Source organism: Loxodonta africana, chromosome 10, assembly GCF_030014295.1.
Source record: "Loxodonta africana isolate mLoxAfr1 chromosome 10, mLoxAfr1.hap2, whole genome shotgun sequence".
NCBI classification, from domain to species: Eukaryota; Metazoa; Chordata; class Mammalia; order Proboscidea; family Elephantidae; genus Loxodonta; species Loxodonta africana.
Genome location: NC_087351.1, coordinates 30,530,390 through 30,545,316, shown reverse-complemented (window position 1 = coordinate 30,545,316; position 14,927 = coordinate 30,530,390). Strand labels below are relative to the sequence as shown.

Here is a 14,927-nt window from a genome sequence, read left to right as displayed (position 1 = left end):
CCTAACAATTCTGTCTTCTCCTCTAAAACCAAACCAAACCCACTGCCGTCAAGTCGATTCCGACGCATAGCGAGCATATAGGACAGACTAGAACTGCCCAACAGGGTTTCCAAGGAGCGCCTGGTGGATTCGAACTGCTGACCTTTTGCTTAGCAGTGGTAGCACTTAACCACTATGCTACCAGGGTTTCCATTTGCATGCTATCCAGTGCCGTCAAGTGAATTCTGACTCACAGGGACCCTAAAAGACAGAGTAGAACTGCCCCATAGAGTTTCCAAAGAGTGCCTAGTGGATTCAAACTGCCAAGCCTTTGGTTAGCAGCTGTAGCACTTAACCACCATGCCACCAGAGTTTCCATTTGCATGCTAGAGGGTGGGAAATTAGTCTAATAAAAAATCAGGCTCTTGCTACTTCGGTGAAATTTGTAGAGATCTAGTGGTTGTGTTAAATATGGCCCCTCCTATAACTAAAAAAGAGGGAAAATGCCTGGTTTGCCTCTGGATTTTGGAGGCAACATATCCCTCATTTGAGTGTGCTACTCTGGCCTATTTATCAAGTGACTGGAAAAGCTGCTAATTTTGAGTGAATCCTAGAATAAGAGAAGCCTCTGCAATAGGTTCATGCTTCTGTGCAAGACTCTTGGCCACTTAGGCCATACGATCCAGCTGATTCAATGGCTCCTGAAGTGTCAGTGGCACATAAATATGCTGTTTGGAGTCCTTGGCAGGCCCCTATTGGGTGAATCACAGTGCAAACCCTTCCAGTTTGGGAGAAAAGCTCTGCCATCCTCTGAAGATAACTAGTCTCCTTCTGAAAAAGAGGTTTTGGCTTGTTCCCGGGCCTTAGTAGAGATTGATTGCTTCACCATGGGCTACCATGTCACTATGCGGTCTGGGCTGCCCATCATGAACTGGGCGTTGTCTGATCCACAGAGTCACAAAGGTGGACGTGCAGAGCACAACTCCATTATTAAATGGAAGTGGTATATACAAGATCAAGCTGGAGCAGGCCCTGAATGCACAAGTAAGTTACATTATGAAGTGGCCCAAATGCCCATGGTCCCCACTCCGGTCACATTACCTTCTGTCATGGATTGAATTGTGTCCTCCAAAAATATCTTTCAACTGAGTTGTATGAAGATTCTCAGTATTGTGTGATTGTCCACCATTTTATGCTATTGTCCACCATGTTATGTGATTTCCTTGTGTTGTAAATCCTATCACTATGATAAAGTGAGATGGATGAGTGGCAGTTATATTGATGAGATATATAAGTTTAGATAGTGTCTTAAGCCAATCTCTTTGAGATCTAAAAGAGAGAAGAGAGCAGAGAGACAGAGGGACCTCATACCACCAAGAAAGCAGTGCCAGGAGCAGAGGGCATCCTTCGGACCTGAGGTTCCTGAAATGAGATGCTCCCAGACCAAGGGAAGACTAATGACAAGGACCTTCCTTCAGAGCCAAAAGAGAAAGCATTCCCCTGGAGCCGACAGCCTGAATTTGGACTTGTAGCCTACGAGAGTATGAGAGAGTAAACTTCTCTTTGTTAAAGGCATCCACTTGTGGGATTTCTGCTATAGCAGCAGTAGATGATTCAGACACCTTCTTTCAGTCTGTACCTATGACCTCATGGGGAGTTCCTTACCATCAGTTGACTGAGGAGGAGAGCACTCATCCCTGTTTTACAGGTGGTTCTGCACGATATGCAAGTATCACTCAGAAGTGTACAGTGACAGCAAAGCAGCCCTATCCTGGTATCTCCCTGAAGGAAAATGGTGAAGCGAAATCCTCCCAACGGGCAGAACTTCAAGCAGGGCACCTGGTTGTTCATTTTGCTTGGAAGGTGGGATGACAAGATGTGGGATTGTGTACTGATTGGCTGTGGCCAATGATCTGGCTGGATGGTCAAGGACTTGGATGGAGCATAAGTGGAAAATTGGTGCCGAGGAGGTATGGAAAGAGGAATGTGGACAGACCTCTCTGAATGGGCCATAGCTAGCTATGAAGATATTTGTGTCTCATGTGCAAGCTCACCAAAGGATGACCTCAGCAGACAAGGATTTTAACAGTCGAGTGGTTAGGAAGACAAGCTCTATGGATACTAGTCACCATCTTTCTCCTGCCACTCCTGTCATTGCCCAAAGGGCTCATGAACAAAGTGGCCATGGTGCCAGGCACATAGGTTGTGCATGCACTCAGCAACATGGACTTCCACTCACCAAGGCCAACTTGGCTACAGCCACTGCTGTGTGCCCAATCTGCCAGCACCAGAGGCTAACACTGAGTCTTCAATATAGTAGTAATCCTAGGGGGAATCATCCAGGAATCTGGTAGCAGGTTGATTTCACTGGATCACTTCCATTATGGAAAGGGCAGTGTTTTGTTCTTACTGGAATAGACACTTACTCTGGATACAAAGTTGCCTTCCTGCATGCAATGCTTCTGTCAAAACTGCCCTCTGTGGGTTTGTAGAATGCCTTATCCACCGTCGTGGTATGCTACACGTCATTGCCTCAGATCAAGAAACTCAGTTCACAGCCAACGAAGTGCAGCAATGGGTCCATATTATGGAATTCACTGGTTGTACCATGTTCCGCACCATCCTGAAGCAGCTGGGTTGATAGAACAATGCAATGGCCTCCTAAAGTTACAATTACACTGCCCCGTAGGTGACAATACCTTGCAGGGTTGGAGAAATGTTGTCCAGGAGGCGCTATATGTTCTAAACCAGTGTCCAATATATGGTGCTGTTTCTCACATAGCCAGAATTCGGAGTTCCAGGAATCAAGTGGTGTAAATGGGAGTGGCACCACTCACTATTAACCCTAGTGACCGCTCACAAGATTTTTGCTTCCTGTCCCCTTGACCTTATGCTCTGCAGGTCTAGAGGTCTTAGTACCCAAGGGAGGAATGCTCCCACCGGGAGACACAACCCTGATTCCAGTGAACTGGAAGTTAAGAACGGTACCCAGCCACTTTGGGCTCCCCATGGCTCTGGCAAAGAAGGGAGTTACTGTATTGGCTGGTGTGATTGATCCTGATAAGCAAGGGGAAATTGGGTTGATATTTCCTAAGGGAGGTAAAGAAAGTATGTGTGCAATGCAGGAGGTCCCTTATGATGTCTGCTAGTACTACCATGCCCTGTGCTTAAAGTCAATGAAAAATTACAACTCAATTCTGACATGACTACTAATGGCCCAGGCTCTTCAGGAATGAAGGCTTGGATCACCCCACTAGGCAAACAACCATGACCTGCTGAAGTGGCTGCTGAGGGCAAAGGGAATATGGAATGTGTGGTAGAAGATAGTGTGAATACAGGGTATGATCACGTGACCAGTGGCAGAAACAAGAATTGTGATTTTTTTAAGTATTTCTGCCTTGTTTTTTTATACGTGTATGAATGCATGTATATATATGAATGGATGTTATATATTATATATATAGCAAATATCTTTGTTTTCTTCCTTCCTTTATTTCATTACTTAGTGTAAAATATGTTAACACAGTTAGTACATTTTCAGTTGTATGCATGTTAGTTGTGTCATATTAGGCACAAGTATGACTTTATAGTTGTCTTTATTTAGAGACTATGTGCAGTTTAAGGAGATGTGCACATATGCCGTGTTGACAAAGGGTGTACTGTGATGGTTAGGGCTATGTGTAACTTGGCTAGGCCATGATTCCCAGTGGTTGGGCAGATATGTAATCATCCTTCATTTTGCGATATCATGTGAGCAGCCAATCAGTTGAAAAAGGCATTTCCTTGGGTGTGTGGTCTGCATCCAATTTATGCAGATGTTCTGGCAGAGCTCGCCCTCTCTGGGTCCTGTTTTGAACTCATCATCCTCTGACCTCCAGTTCATGGGACTTGAGATAGCAGCCTGCCTTCTGACCCGCACAACCACGTGATTTGGGAGAAGCCTCCAGCTTGATGTCCGACCCACAAATTTGAGACTTGTCAGCCTCCATAACTGAGTGAGCCATTTCCTTGAAATCTCTCTCTCTCTCTGTTTCACTGGTATTGCTTCTCTAGAGACCTCAGCCTAAGACAAACTGTAATAGGTCAGTTTTAGCCAGGGAGTGGCCTAAGTGCAGGAAAGCAGTAGGCCAACTATGAGCTACATGCAAGGAAGAAAGAGCTAGAGGTGGTGAAAAGTACTGTTCATTTCTTCAGCTTAACCATTGCCCCGGCCCCTTTCACTTCCTATATAATCAGACTTTAAAAGTTTATCTTATGCAAAAAAAAATTGGAACCCTCCTGCATTGCTGGTGGGATCGTGAAATGGCACAGGTACCGTGAAAAACAGTTTGGCAGTTCCTCAAAAAGTTAAATATAGATTTACTGTATGATCCAGCAATTCCACTTCTAGGTATAAATCCAAAAGAATTGAAAGCAAGATGCAAAAACTTGTATACCAATGTTCACTGTAGCAGTATTCACAATGGCCAAACGTAAAAACAATCTAAATGTTCATTAATGAGTGAATAGATGAATAAAATGTGGTACATTTTACTCAGACATAAAGAGAAATGAAGTCCTGCTACATGCTACATCATGGATGAACCCTGAAAACATTATGCTGATTGAAATAAGTCAGTCATAATGGGACAAATAGCAGATGGTTCCATTTATATGAAATATCTAGGATCGGCAAGGGTATAGAGACCATATTTATTAGGCTTAGTGGGCACTGAACTTCTGTTAAGGGTAATGGGAAATTTTGGGAATGGTGATGGTTGGACAACATGATAAACATAATTAATTCCACTAAATTGTACTCCTGAACAATGTTGAAAGGGCAAATGATTTTTTACGTATATATTTACAACAATAACAAAAAAATTGCAAAAAGAAAGGTCTATCTTATATACTGGGTTTAGATTCACATTTGGGATTTCTGGATGGAAATGGGAGTCCTTGTGGCGCAGAGGTAAGAGCTCGGCTGCTAACTGAAGGACTGGCAGTTCAAATCCACCAGTTGCTCCTTGGAAACCCTATGAGGGCAGTTCTTTCTCTGTCCTGTAGGGTCCTTATGAGTTTGGTTTTTTGTTTTTGGATGGAAATGGATATGTTGAGAGATGGTGTCCTACTTGTTACCCTCTTTCAGGACGAGGAAGAAGTCAGGGGTTGCACTGACTTTGGATAACCCTCTTGGCCATTTCATCCTTTCCCCTCTCTTCTCTCCTCTTTCAATCACTGCTCACCTTAAGGCAGGGCTAGAGCCACAGAGCCATTTTCTCTTAGCCTCAAGACAGCCCCTCACTCAGCCCATTTCCTGGAATTCTTTCTTTCCTCCTCAGAACCTCTTGAAGAGAAACAACCATAAAACCATAGGCTGGCTAAAACCAGTCCTGCCCCCATCTTGGCATTTCAGATAGTCTTTAGCTCCTTAACTGCCTCATGCTTGGTAGCTATGAGTCAGAATCCACTCCACAGCAATGTTGTTTTTTGTTTTAAGGTGGAGAGCTAACATGCTAATGAACAAAAATGGCTAACTTCCTCCTGCACTGAGAATGGAACCCAGGCCTTAAAAAATACTCATTCTGAAATGCTCTGCACCTTCCCACATGCCCTTTTGTATTCGGAAACTGATCCTTCCTATATAAACCAGGCTCAACAAGCTCCCTTCAAGGCAGTCTTGGATAGCACACAGCCCAGGCTGCCTCTTCCCTTGGTCTACCAATAAAGATGCCTTTCGTTCTTCCCAGCTCGGTCTGTCTTTCTGGCTCTGATGGAGTTGCACTGAGCAGAACCTGGAGTTCCCAGCAACAACCTTGCTCTGCCTGGCTCACATTTCCATCTTTTTCTGTTCTAATTTTTCTCTGCTTCCTCAGTTTCTCAGTTTGACAAGGGACCACAGAATACTATTTTGTGTATGTGTGTCTGTGTGTGTGTATGTGTGTGTGTGTGTGTGTGTGTTTGGGGGGTCGTGCTGGGCTTTTGGAGGCTGCCTAATGACTGCCCATCCCTAGATGTAAAACATAAGACATAAAGACATCCTTATGCTATACATTCCCCCCTTCCTTGTTCTTTTAAAGATCTGAACTGTGATCCTGAATTCTTCTTGTTGGACCAGATCCTCGAAATTCTTCTGGCCCTGGGAAGGTACCAAAAGAATGACCACTTTCATGCAGCCATGCTCACCACCTTGCTGGAATCTTATGGACTAAATCAGACATTCCACCAGGCACCTTTATATCAGGCCCTGTGCCATAATTATCTCTGCCCCACTACGCTCTTCCATGAACTAATTCTAAATTGGCCCCCCAGGATGATCTAAGCACTATCTAACCACCTGAGCCAAATAAAACCTGGTTGGGGTGGGGTGGTGGACGAATTACGATAACATGAAACAAATCTCATGCGACATCAGCTCTTCCTTACGTCCACTTCCTCTTCCAAATTCATACACATTAGCAAGTACATCGATTTTACTAAAGATTTCTTGAATACTACATGGCAAAGATCCTAAGGATGGCACAGGACCCATCAGTGTTTCGTCCTGTTGTACCTAGGGTCGCTGGGAGTTGGAACCTGTTAGATGGTACCTAATGTCAACAACATTGCAAATACAATTTAAAATTCTTAAAGAATTTGTTCTTCCCATCCAATTTCCTCTCTTCTCCCCCCTTCTTTCTTTCCCTCCCCAGGGCTTCAAAACTGCCAGCTATTTTAAGCCCAAGTTTTTAGCAAAACAAAAATCTGGCAGATGGTTGAGTTCATTCCCCTTAGACAGCAATTCAGAGGTCATCTGGTATTATTTCACCATGCTCCTTGGGGAGAGGGAGCCTCAACCCCACCCTGAGTGAACAAGAGCTAACATTTCTTAAAGTTGTTCTTATGCCAGATGGTGCTCTACTTCTTGTACACATCTTACCTTATTTTGTCCTAAAAACAAATCTAAGAAGTACATACTATTACTACCCCCATTTTAGAGAGGAGCAAACCAAGGAACAGGGAAATTAAATTCTGTAACTTGTGTAAGGCCAAATACAAATTGAAAAGAAGGGAAGAGGAACCACTCCCCTGTTCTTTCAGGATTCACTATAGATAACTTCTAAGGTTATCTAAACATTGTCTCTTTGAAAAGTATGTAAATAAAGGATGTTACCTGGAGGACCTGGGAAGCAACACTTTTGCCATGTGATCTCCTGGAAGGAGATTAGCATAACTTTGGGTATCTTGCCAAAAAGATACAAGAAAATTAGCAATTTTATCTTGAAAACATGAATGTAGTGAGTCCTGTTTACTTAGCTCTATAAAGGGTCAGATTCCTTCCTGTCTTTGGGATCTCTTTAGCTGATTGCCAGTGATGTATCACATTCTGGTTTTATGTTTATTGAATAATAAAACTTTTCTTTCTCTTCTCTTTTAGTGCAGAGGTTTTCTGGGTTGGGAGTAGATTTTGTTTTAAGTAACTTTTCTCCAACACTTGCCCAGCTCTTCAGGCGCTGAGCCAGGCTTTTGGCTGAGGCAGTCTGCATCCAGAGCATGGATGAATATTTTGATAATTCTCACTCTAGAGAGATCAGTTATTGCCCAGCAAAAGCAAGTCTCTTTCCAGGAGGGAATTCTGCTGTTAAGAAAGATAATGTTCTCTGCATTTCGTTTTCTCCAAAAAGCACTCTGGCTGCTTTAGTTGTCTTTAGTTCCCCTACTCAACTTTTACCTCCATGATGAGTTTTCACTGTGGATAAGCACACACCCTCATTACTCCAGGAGTAAGGTCGAGGGTGGGCAGGAAGTCACTCGAATTGGGTGAGGTCATTGTAGAGGCATTCTTCTCTTCCCAACCCAGGCCCTTTCTCTCTCCTTCTCCATATCCAGGAAGTCTGCCTGCAGGGGACATCAGAAGCCCCCACCCAGGAGGTGTGCACTTGGGAGATGTGGAATTCTGGCCAGGGCACTCCAGAACGCCTGGGGAGAGAAAGGGAGAGCCCTCTTCTGAGATCCCTTTACCTGCTGTTGTAGGGGACAAAAATTTCCAAGTTCAGTAAAGCAAAAAGAAAGTTTTATTAGGCATATATTCAAAAGGACAAAAGCTGGGAAGCGGACAATCATTTTGCCAGAGCTTTGTCTGCCTGAGCCCAAGGAAATATTACAGAGTAAGCAAGAATGGCAAATCAGATAAGCTTGCTGCCACAGCCATGTCTGCCTGAGTCCAAGGAAATTATAGACAAAAGTGGGAAAACGGACAACCATACTGCCACAGCCATGTCTGACTGAGTCCACGGAAGGTTACAGAGTCCTCAGTATATATTAACATTACAAATGGGCAAAACCACTGAAAGCTTCATCTTTTCACAGACTGGCTAGAAACTGTCATCCTACATTTCGAATTGTCTTTCTTAACAATCATTGGTACAGGTTTCAGTAAGGACAGTCAGGAGGGTGACAGTCAGGAGGGTCTCCATTGGTCCAACAAATTTCTATTCACTAAATGTTAATAGAAAGATAAAAGTAGAAAGTCTTTTGTGTTCTGGCTTATGTGAAAGTTTCCCTAAGAGATATTTTCCAAGATTATTCTATCTATTGTCTTTACACCTCAGGGCCCAGTTGATGTGTCCTTGTGAGCCCTTCTGAGCCCAGCTCCAACTTGGTCACATTCTCTATACTCAAACACACACCTTAAGGACAGGGAATAATGACCTCAATATAATTTCTTAAAGCAGTGCCCTTGTTAAGGTCCAAGGGCTTCTTGGTGAAAATTAGCCCCTAAGTGATAACAAAGGTTTTGCAATGATTCGTGAAGTCTGGGTGCCAGCAGCCCTAGTGAGTTTCTCCACCGTTCCTAGGGAATCAGTAGAGAGATGAGGCTCACAAGGTAAGAAAGACTTCTAGAAGCAAAGACACACTTTCCCCAGCAACACTGAGATGGGGGTGGCTTGAGTGGTTCCCCACCCTTCTTCCCTCAGTCCTTGCTTCTGTATGGACTGATCCCAACAGGCTCCTCCCACCCTTCCTTTCTTGGAAGCCAAGACCCTTTGCAATTTGTATAAGGTTCACATCCTGGGGACAAGTGATAGCAGAAACTCCATCTGCTCTCTCCTGGAGACCAAGGTAAGCTGCCCAAAAGATATCCTCAGAATGTGCTTCTGCTCAATGGTCGGAGAGGAGGAAGGCAAAGGCGGGTAAGGCTATCAAAGAGAAAGCTTGGGCCAGGTAATCATCGCTCAGGGGAAGAGTTGGAGTGGGGAGTGGAAAATTAAGGCTCCAGAGAACCTATGGACTGGAGAAGGGGGAGCCTCCAAGTTAGGGAAAGGGAGCATATCTCTTTAGAATACCGTGGAACCGCTTTTTCAGTGCCTGTACCAGGTACTGGGTTGAGGTTCCCTTGTGTTGTAGGGCAAGAAGGCTCCGTCAACCATGATCCTAAACATCCTGGTGGACCTCAGGGATACTACTGGGCTCATGGTTTATTCAAAATGATTTTCTAATGAGCCATTTAAGCACTAGGTACAAATGTTTATTTTTCAAATATATTTTAGAGCAAAGAAACTATAGGATCCAGACAGGACTGCCAGGATTTTATGTTGCTTCTTAAATTTTTGTTAGTACTGTGAAGTAGTGCCAGGCTTAGGTCAGGTTAGAGGAGAAGAAGACCTTCCTCTACCTTGTTGTTGTTGACAGACAATTTCGACTCATGGCAACCCCATGTGTGCAGAGTAGAGCTCTTCCACAGGACTTTCAAGGCTGTGAACTTTTGGAAGGAGACTGTCAGGCCTGTCCTCTGAAGTACCTCTGGGTGGGTTCAAACTACCAACTTTTGTACTTAGGTACTTTACCATTTGTACCATCCAGGAGCTCTTTCTCTATCTAGTGAGATTAAAATGCTCCTGAAGGGGAGTATATGTAAGTGTCTCTTTACTTGGAAAATCAGGAAGAGGGGCTTCTATCTGGCTGACCTAAAAGGGAGACTATAAACCAGGGAACCCACAAGAGGGAGCTGGTGTTCTTTCTAAGAGGATGTTTTTCCATCTCTCTGCCTTTCTTGGGCAGGCTCCCCCAGGTGAGTGAGACAACCATGACTCTGGAGAAGTCCTTTGTCCTGCTCCCTCTGCTAGCCCTGATGTTGCTGGTGCTGGGGTGGGCCCAGCCTTCCCTGGGCAAGGAATCCCCAGCCAGGAAGTTCCAGCGGCAGCACATGGATTCAGACAGCAATCCTAGCAACAGCTCCAGCTACTGCAACCTAATGATGAGGCGCCGTAATATGACAAAGGGATATTGCAAGTCAGTGAACACATTTGTGCACAATCCCCTGGTAGATGTCCAGGCCATCTGCCTCCAGAAGAACATCACCTGCAAGAATGGGCAGCCCAACTGCCACCAGAGCAACTCAAGCATTCCTATCACAGACTGCCGCCTGACGGGCAGCTCCAAGTACCCCAACTGTGCGTACCGGACCAGCAACAAGATGAGACATATCATCGTGGCCTGTAAGGGGAAACCGTATGTGCCTGTCCACTTTGATGGTTCAGTGGAGGTCTCCTCCTTAGGCCAGAGCACACATACCCTCACCACCTCATGACTGTGACATCTAGGTCACAACACACATATGGGTCTGGGTCTTGCCCCTCAGTGGTTTTGGCCGTTAGGGGCGGGGATTTGGGGATTATATTTACATCTTCACCGCTTCTCTTTATATAATATAGTTGCAACCACATGGAATCCTGAAGCTGTCCCTACCCAGGCAGTGTTTCTGTAATTGCTTTCCTGCAAGGGCAAGAAGTATAAAATTAACTAAATCTGTGAACATATGTGAGGTGTGGGATCACTTTGCAAAAAGCATTTTGGCCTTCGTTTTCTGTTCTTTTGAGCCATACTAATACCTGAGGCTAATGAATGGGGGGCTGACCAGCACAAGAGGGGTCAACGTAGGAGCCTGATGCTGTTCAGGCATTATGTAATCTATCCTGGCCATGGGATGAAGATGATAAGAGCCCTGAGCCCTAAGGCTCAGATGGAGCTTCATGGTTGGTGACCATGCTTGGGAGGGGATAGTGCACCCCTCTTTGGGAAATGGAAGCTTCACTCTGACCCCTCCCAGACCTCACCCTATTTGTCCTTTTGTTTGTATCCTTTTTGGTTGTAATAAAGTTGTAGCCATAAGAATGGTATACTCTCCTAAAGGTTCTAAGATTAGTTCTGGCAAATTAACAAACCCACAGGGATGGTGAGAGCCAGGAGAGGCTGGTGTCTGCCTATTTGGCAATCTGAAAGATGGTGTCCTTCTAACCTTTAGTGTCATACCTAGCTCTGAATGGCTAGAGTCCAAGAAATGTTGCATGGGCAGCTGGTTTGAGTTGATGTCCTTTTAACTCGTGACTTCTGACCCAGCTCTGGGTGGCTAACATTGGAGAGGAAGTGTGCTATTTGAGCTACTGGTGATGAGGATGGGGAAGTGGGATGGCGAGTATTAGACCCATTACCACATTTGGGGGATTGGATTCATGCTAATCCTTACCACTCAGTTAGCAATGAAGGTGAGAGTTTCCCACTGCACCCCTTGCTTAGGGCAGTAGTGAATGGAATAATTAAATGCCTACACTTCTTACTCTTAGTTTTTAGTGACCTGAAAGAATTCCATCTCTTTTGGATTCCTTGATTTCAAGCATAACGCTGTTCAGTGTGGATGTTTTCGATAAAAGGGGGTCATGGCCAAGACTCTGGCACGGAGGGAAGGATAGCATGACTTCAGGAAGACCCTGCCAGTCTCAGGGTGGGGAGGTAGAGCCTATAAAATTATGTTCCTCTTTTTAAATAAGCTATTACTGAATCAGAAAAATGGGCATATTGGCTCTAGTACATGGAAAGTTGGAACCATACATTTTAGAGCTAGAAGAAATGTTAGAGAATTACGAGACAGCAAGTAGGTTTCAGCTTGTGTGTCAACTAATTAATTGACAGGGCTGCTTAGAATGTCGCAGAAAAAAAATTCTAAGTAGTGATGTGATTGAACAGTAGCCTCTACTGAAGGCACAAGAAGGGAAAGAGTGTGTGTGCCATATGTTTGCCATCCCTGAACCCTCACCTTACTCAGAAATGTTGAAATTTGCTCACGGCTCACTGCTAGTGAATTGCACACCTGAGACTAGAATCCACTTTTCCTGAATTCCCAGTCATTGTTCTTTCTGCTACCAGAGAGTCTAAGTCTGATAGGAAAATACCCCAGTCTACCTCCATGAAGTTTTGTGGATCCATGGCTCTCTCGCTGAGCTCTTTGGTACTCTCTATCTCAGAGATTCTCAGAATACTTGGCCTGTGGCTCAGTTTTTGGCTACCCTTCATTAAAGCTGTTTAAAGGACTAGACGTAGGGCTTCAGTCATCACATAATCATTTCATCTGACCCCTTGTTCATAGTTGCTTCTGGCTCTAGACAAGGTCGTAAAACTAAAGAAAGGCCCTACTTCTAGCCAGTTTGACCAGCTCTGTCATTACAAGCCCTGGTGGTGCAGCGGTTAAGTGCTCAGTTGCTATCTGAAAGGTCGGTGTTTCCAATCCACCAGCCACTCTGCAGGAGAAAAATGTGATAATCTCCATGATTCAAACAAAAAACCCAAACCCATTGCTGTCCAGTCGAGTTCCTACTCAGAGCGACACTATAGGAGAACAGAATAGAACTGCTCCGTAGTTAGGGTTCCAAGGCTGTGAATGTTTTCAAAAGCGGACTGCTGCATCTTTCTCCTGCAGTGACTGGTGGGTTTAAAACACCGGCCTTTCAGTTAGCAGCCAAATGCTTAACCATTATGCCACTGAGGCTTCTTTCTATAAAAGATTATAACCTTGGAAACTTCATGGGGCAGTTGTACTTTGCCCTATAGGGTCACTATGAGTCAGAATCAACTCAAGGGTGGAGGGTGATTTCCTTTTGTAAAGTGAACCCTTAGTCTGGGGGCTTCCAACTGAGGAAGGAGGCTTAGGGATGATAGAGTGCCCAGAAATCCTTGCATTTCTGTGGTAATGGAAATCTCATTCCCTACCAGGAAGTGAGGATGATGAAGTAAAAAGGAAACCTTAAGTTCTCAGTTAAGTCTTCTTTAGTCAAATTTTTCTTGTGTTCACCTCGACATTGTCCCCAGACCCAAAGCTTCTAACTTTCCCTCCAGCTACAGCTGCTAGCTGAAAGCTTGGCAGTTCAAATCCACCAGCCACCCCTTGGAAACTATGGGGCAGTTCTACTCTGTCCTATACGGTTGCTATGAGTTGGAATCGACTCCACGGAAATTTTTATTTTTTGGGGCGAGGGGGCTTAGTGCCAAGTGAACACTACATAAAATAGTTCCCAGGTGTGGGACAGCTGGACCTCTATCTTGGGAATAAGGTGACAGGTGAATATGGATAGTCCAGGTGCAGGCTGTACACAGCCAGGGAGCCCGTGGGAAGGGAAAGTGCCTTAAATAGGAGGAAACATGGAGAGGAAAGACTAAGCCTTGTATTGGAGAGGATCAGGTACAATCAAGGAGAGACAGCCATCTGGGGGCAAATGAGAGGTCTTGTTCCTTGGAGCAAATGTTGGGAGAGTATTGCCACCCACAAATAAAAGCTTTGTAGGAGAAGAGTCTGTGCAGATGAATCTTAACTGTTGCCCTCTTTGGGTCTGTGCCCTGGAGCAGTCAGGCCAAAGAAAGGTAATCTAAGTCAGAAAGAGAGAGAAAGTTTATTTAGGAGGTGGCACGAACAGAAAGTGCGACAGCAATGCAGGCTGTCTTTATGGAGTCCCGAAAGGTACTTTTACATTAGAAATTATATATGGCTGTTACAAGTGTTAGAAGTGACTTTTTGGCACATAGCCTGGAGATAGCATGACCAGATGAGTTATTCATTATAAGATATTTACAAGAGACTCTTTATCAGACTGAAGATACACATGCCAGACATCTGGACTCTCTAATCTTCATGTGGGGGTAGTAAGTTACAAGTGCCCAGGCAGAACAAAATAAAGTCCTTAACAAAGACACATGGAAAGGAGAAGGCAGGCAGAAAAAAACTTACAGGTTCATCACGGCATTAGTTGTGTCAAGCTCTTAACGGCCCATTTTGAAAAACAGAAAACATGTGGACTATTAGGGTTACATTAACCCTCAGGAGCTAAACTGTTAAGATGGTGAATTAATTACCAAGTGCTACTGTGGTGGGTTACTGTAACAGAAATATCACATGTAGATGGCTTTAAAAAACAGAAACTTATTTTCTCACAGTTCTGGAGGCTAAAAGTCCAAATAGGCGCTTGACCAAGTCAATTCCTTCCTTGTTGATGGCCCCGGGTATTCCTTGGATCCTTTGCATCCCTTGCCTTGTGTCAACCCTCGCATGGCATCAGTCATACCTCATGTGTCTCTGTATCCATTCTGCTCTTTTTATAACTCACAAGTGTTAAGATTTAGAATCCACCCCAATTCCAGCACAACTAGATGATGCCTAGCTACCATCACTGACTGCTCTGATAGGGATCACAATAGAGGTTCCTGGACAGAGGTGGAGAAAATATAGAGCAAAATTCAAAGTCACAGAAAAAAGACCAAACTTACTGGTCTGACAGAGACTGGAGAAACCATAAGAGTATGGCCTCTGGACACCCTTTTACTCTGTACCAAAGTCACTCATGAGGCTCACTTTTCATCCAAAGGTTAGGCAGGCCCTTAAAACACAATGTACACTTAGCTCAACCAGGTATACAAGACTCAATGGGCACCAGTCAGGGGCAAGGGCGAGAAGGCAGGAGGTGGCAGGAAAGCTGGACGAATAGAAGTGGGGAACCCAAGGTCAAGAAGGGGAGAGTGTGAACACATAGCTGGGTTGGTGGCCAATGAGTTTCTTAGTGGTCTAGTTCTGCTGTAACAAAAATACAACAAGTGGATGGCTTCAACAGACAGAAGTTTATTCTCTCACAGTCTAGTAGGCTAGAAGTCCAGATTCAGGGTGTCAG

The 14,927-nt window shown here is 44.5% G+C and overlaps 1 protein-coding gene across 2 annotated transcripts; it reads left to right on the top strand.

The window, feature by feature from the left end:
* The first annotated feature begins 9,051 nt into the window (after nt 1–9,051).
* Nucleotides 9,052–11,058, top strand: LOC100671803 (ribonuclease pancreatic). Of its 2 annotated transcripts, none has more exons than XM_003421601.3 (2): nt 9,052–9,060; nt 10,000–11,058. In XM_003421601.3, exon 2 carries the CDS (start codon nt 10,025–10,027, stop codon nt 10,526–10,528), a length of 504 nt encoding a protein of 167 aa, XP_003421649.1. In that variant the 5' UTR covers nt 9,052–9,060; nt 10,000–10,024; the 3' UTR covers nt 10,529–11,058. The 2 variants fall into 2 exon arrangements, with proteins under 2 accessions (XP_003421649.1, XP_064148337.1); XM_064292267.1 differs by lacking the exon at nt 9,052–9,060 and adding an exon at nt 9,099–9,131.
* The last annotated feature ends 3,869 nt before the right edge of the window (nt 11,059–14,927 follow it).

What these genes read in the sequence shown, in the direction of transcription:
- LOC100671803 (XM_064292267.1), top strand. Translation starts at nt 9,103, where the DNA reads ATGGTCGGAGAGGAGGAAGGCAAAGGCGG. An exon ending in GAGGAGGAAGGCAAAGGCGG is followed by an intron (nt 9,132 to 9,999) that starts GTAAGGCTATCA and finishes TTTCTTGGGCAG; the next exon opens with GCTCCCCCAGGTGAGTGAGA.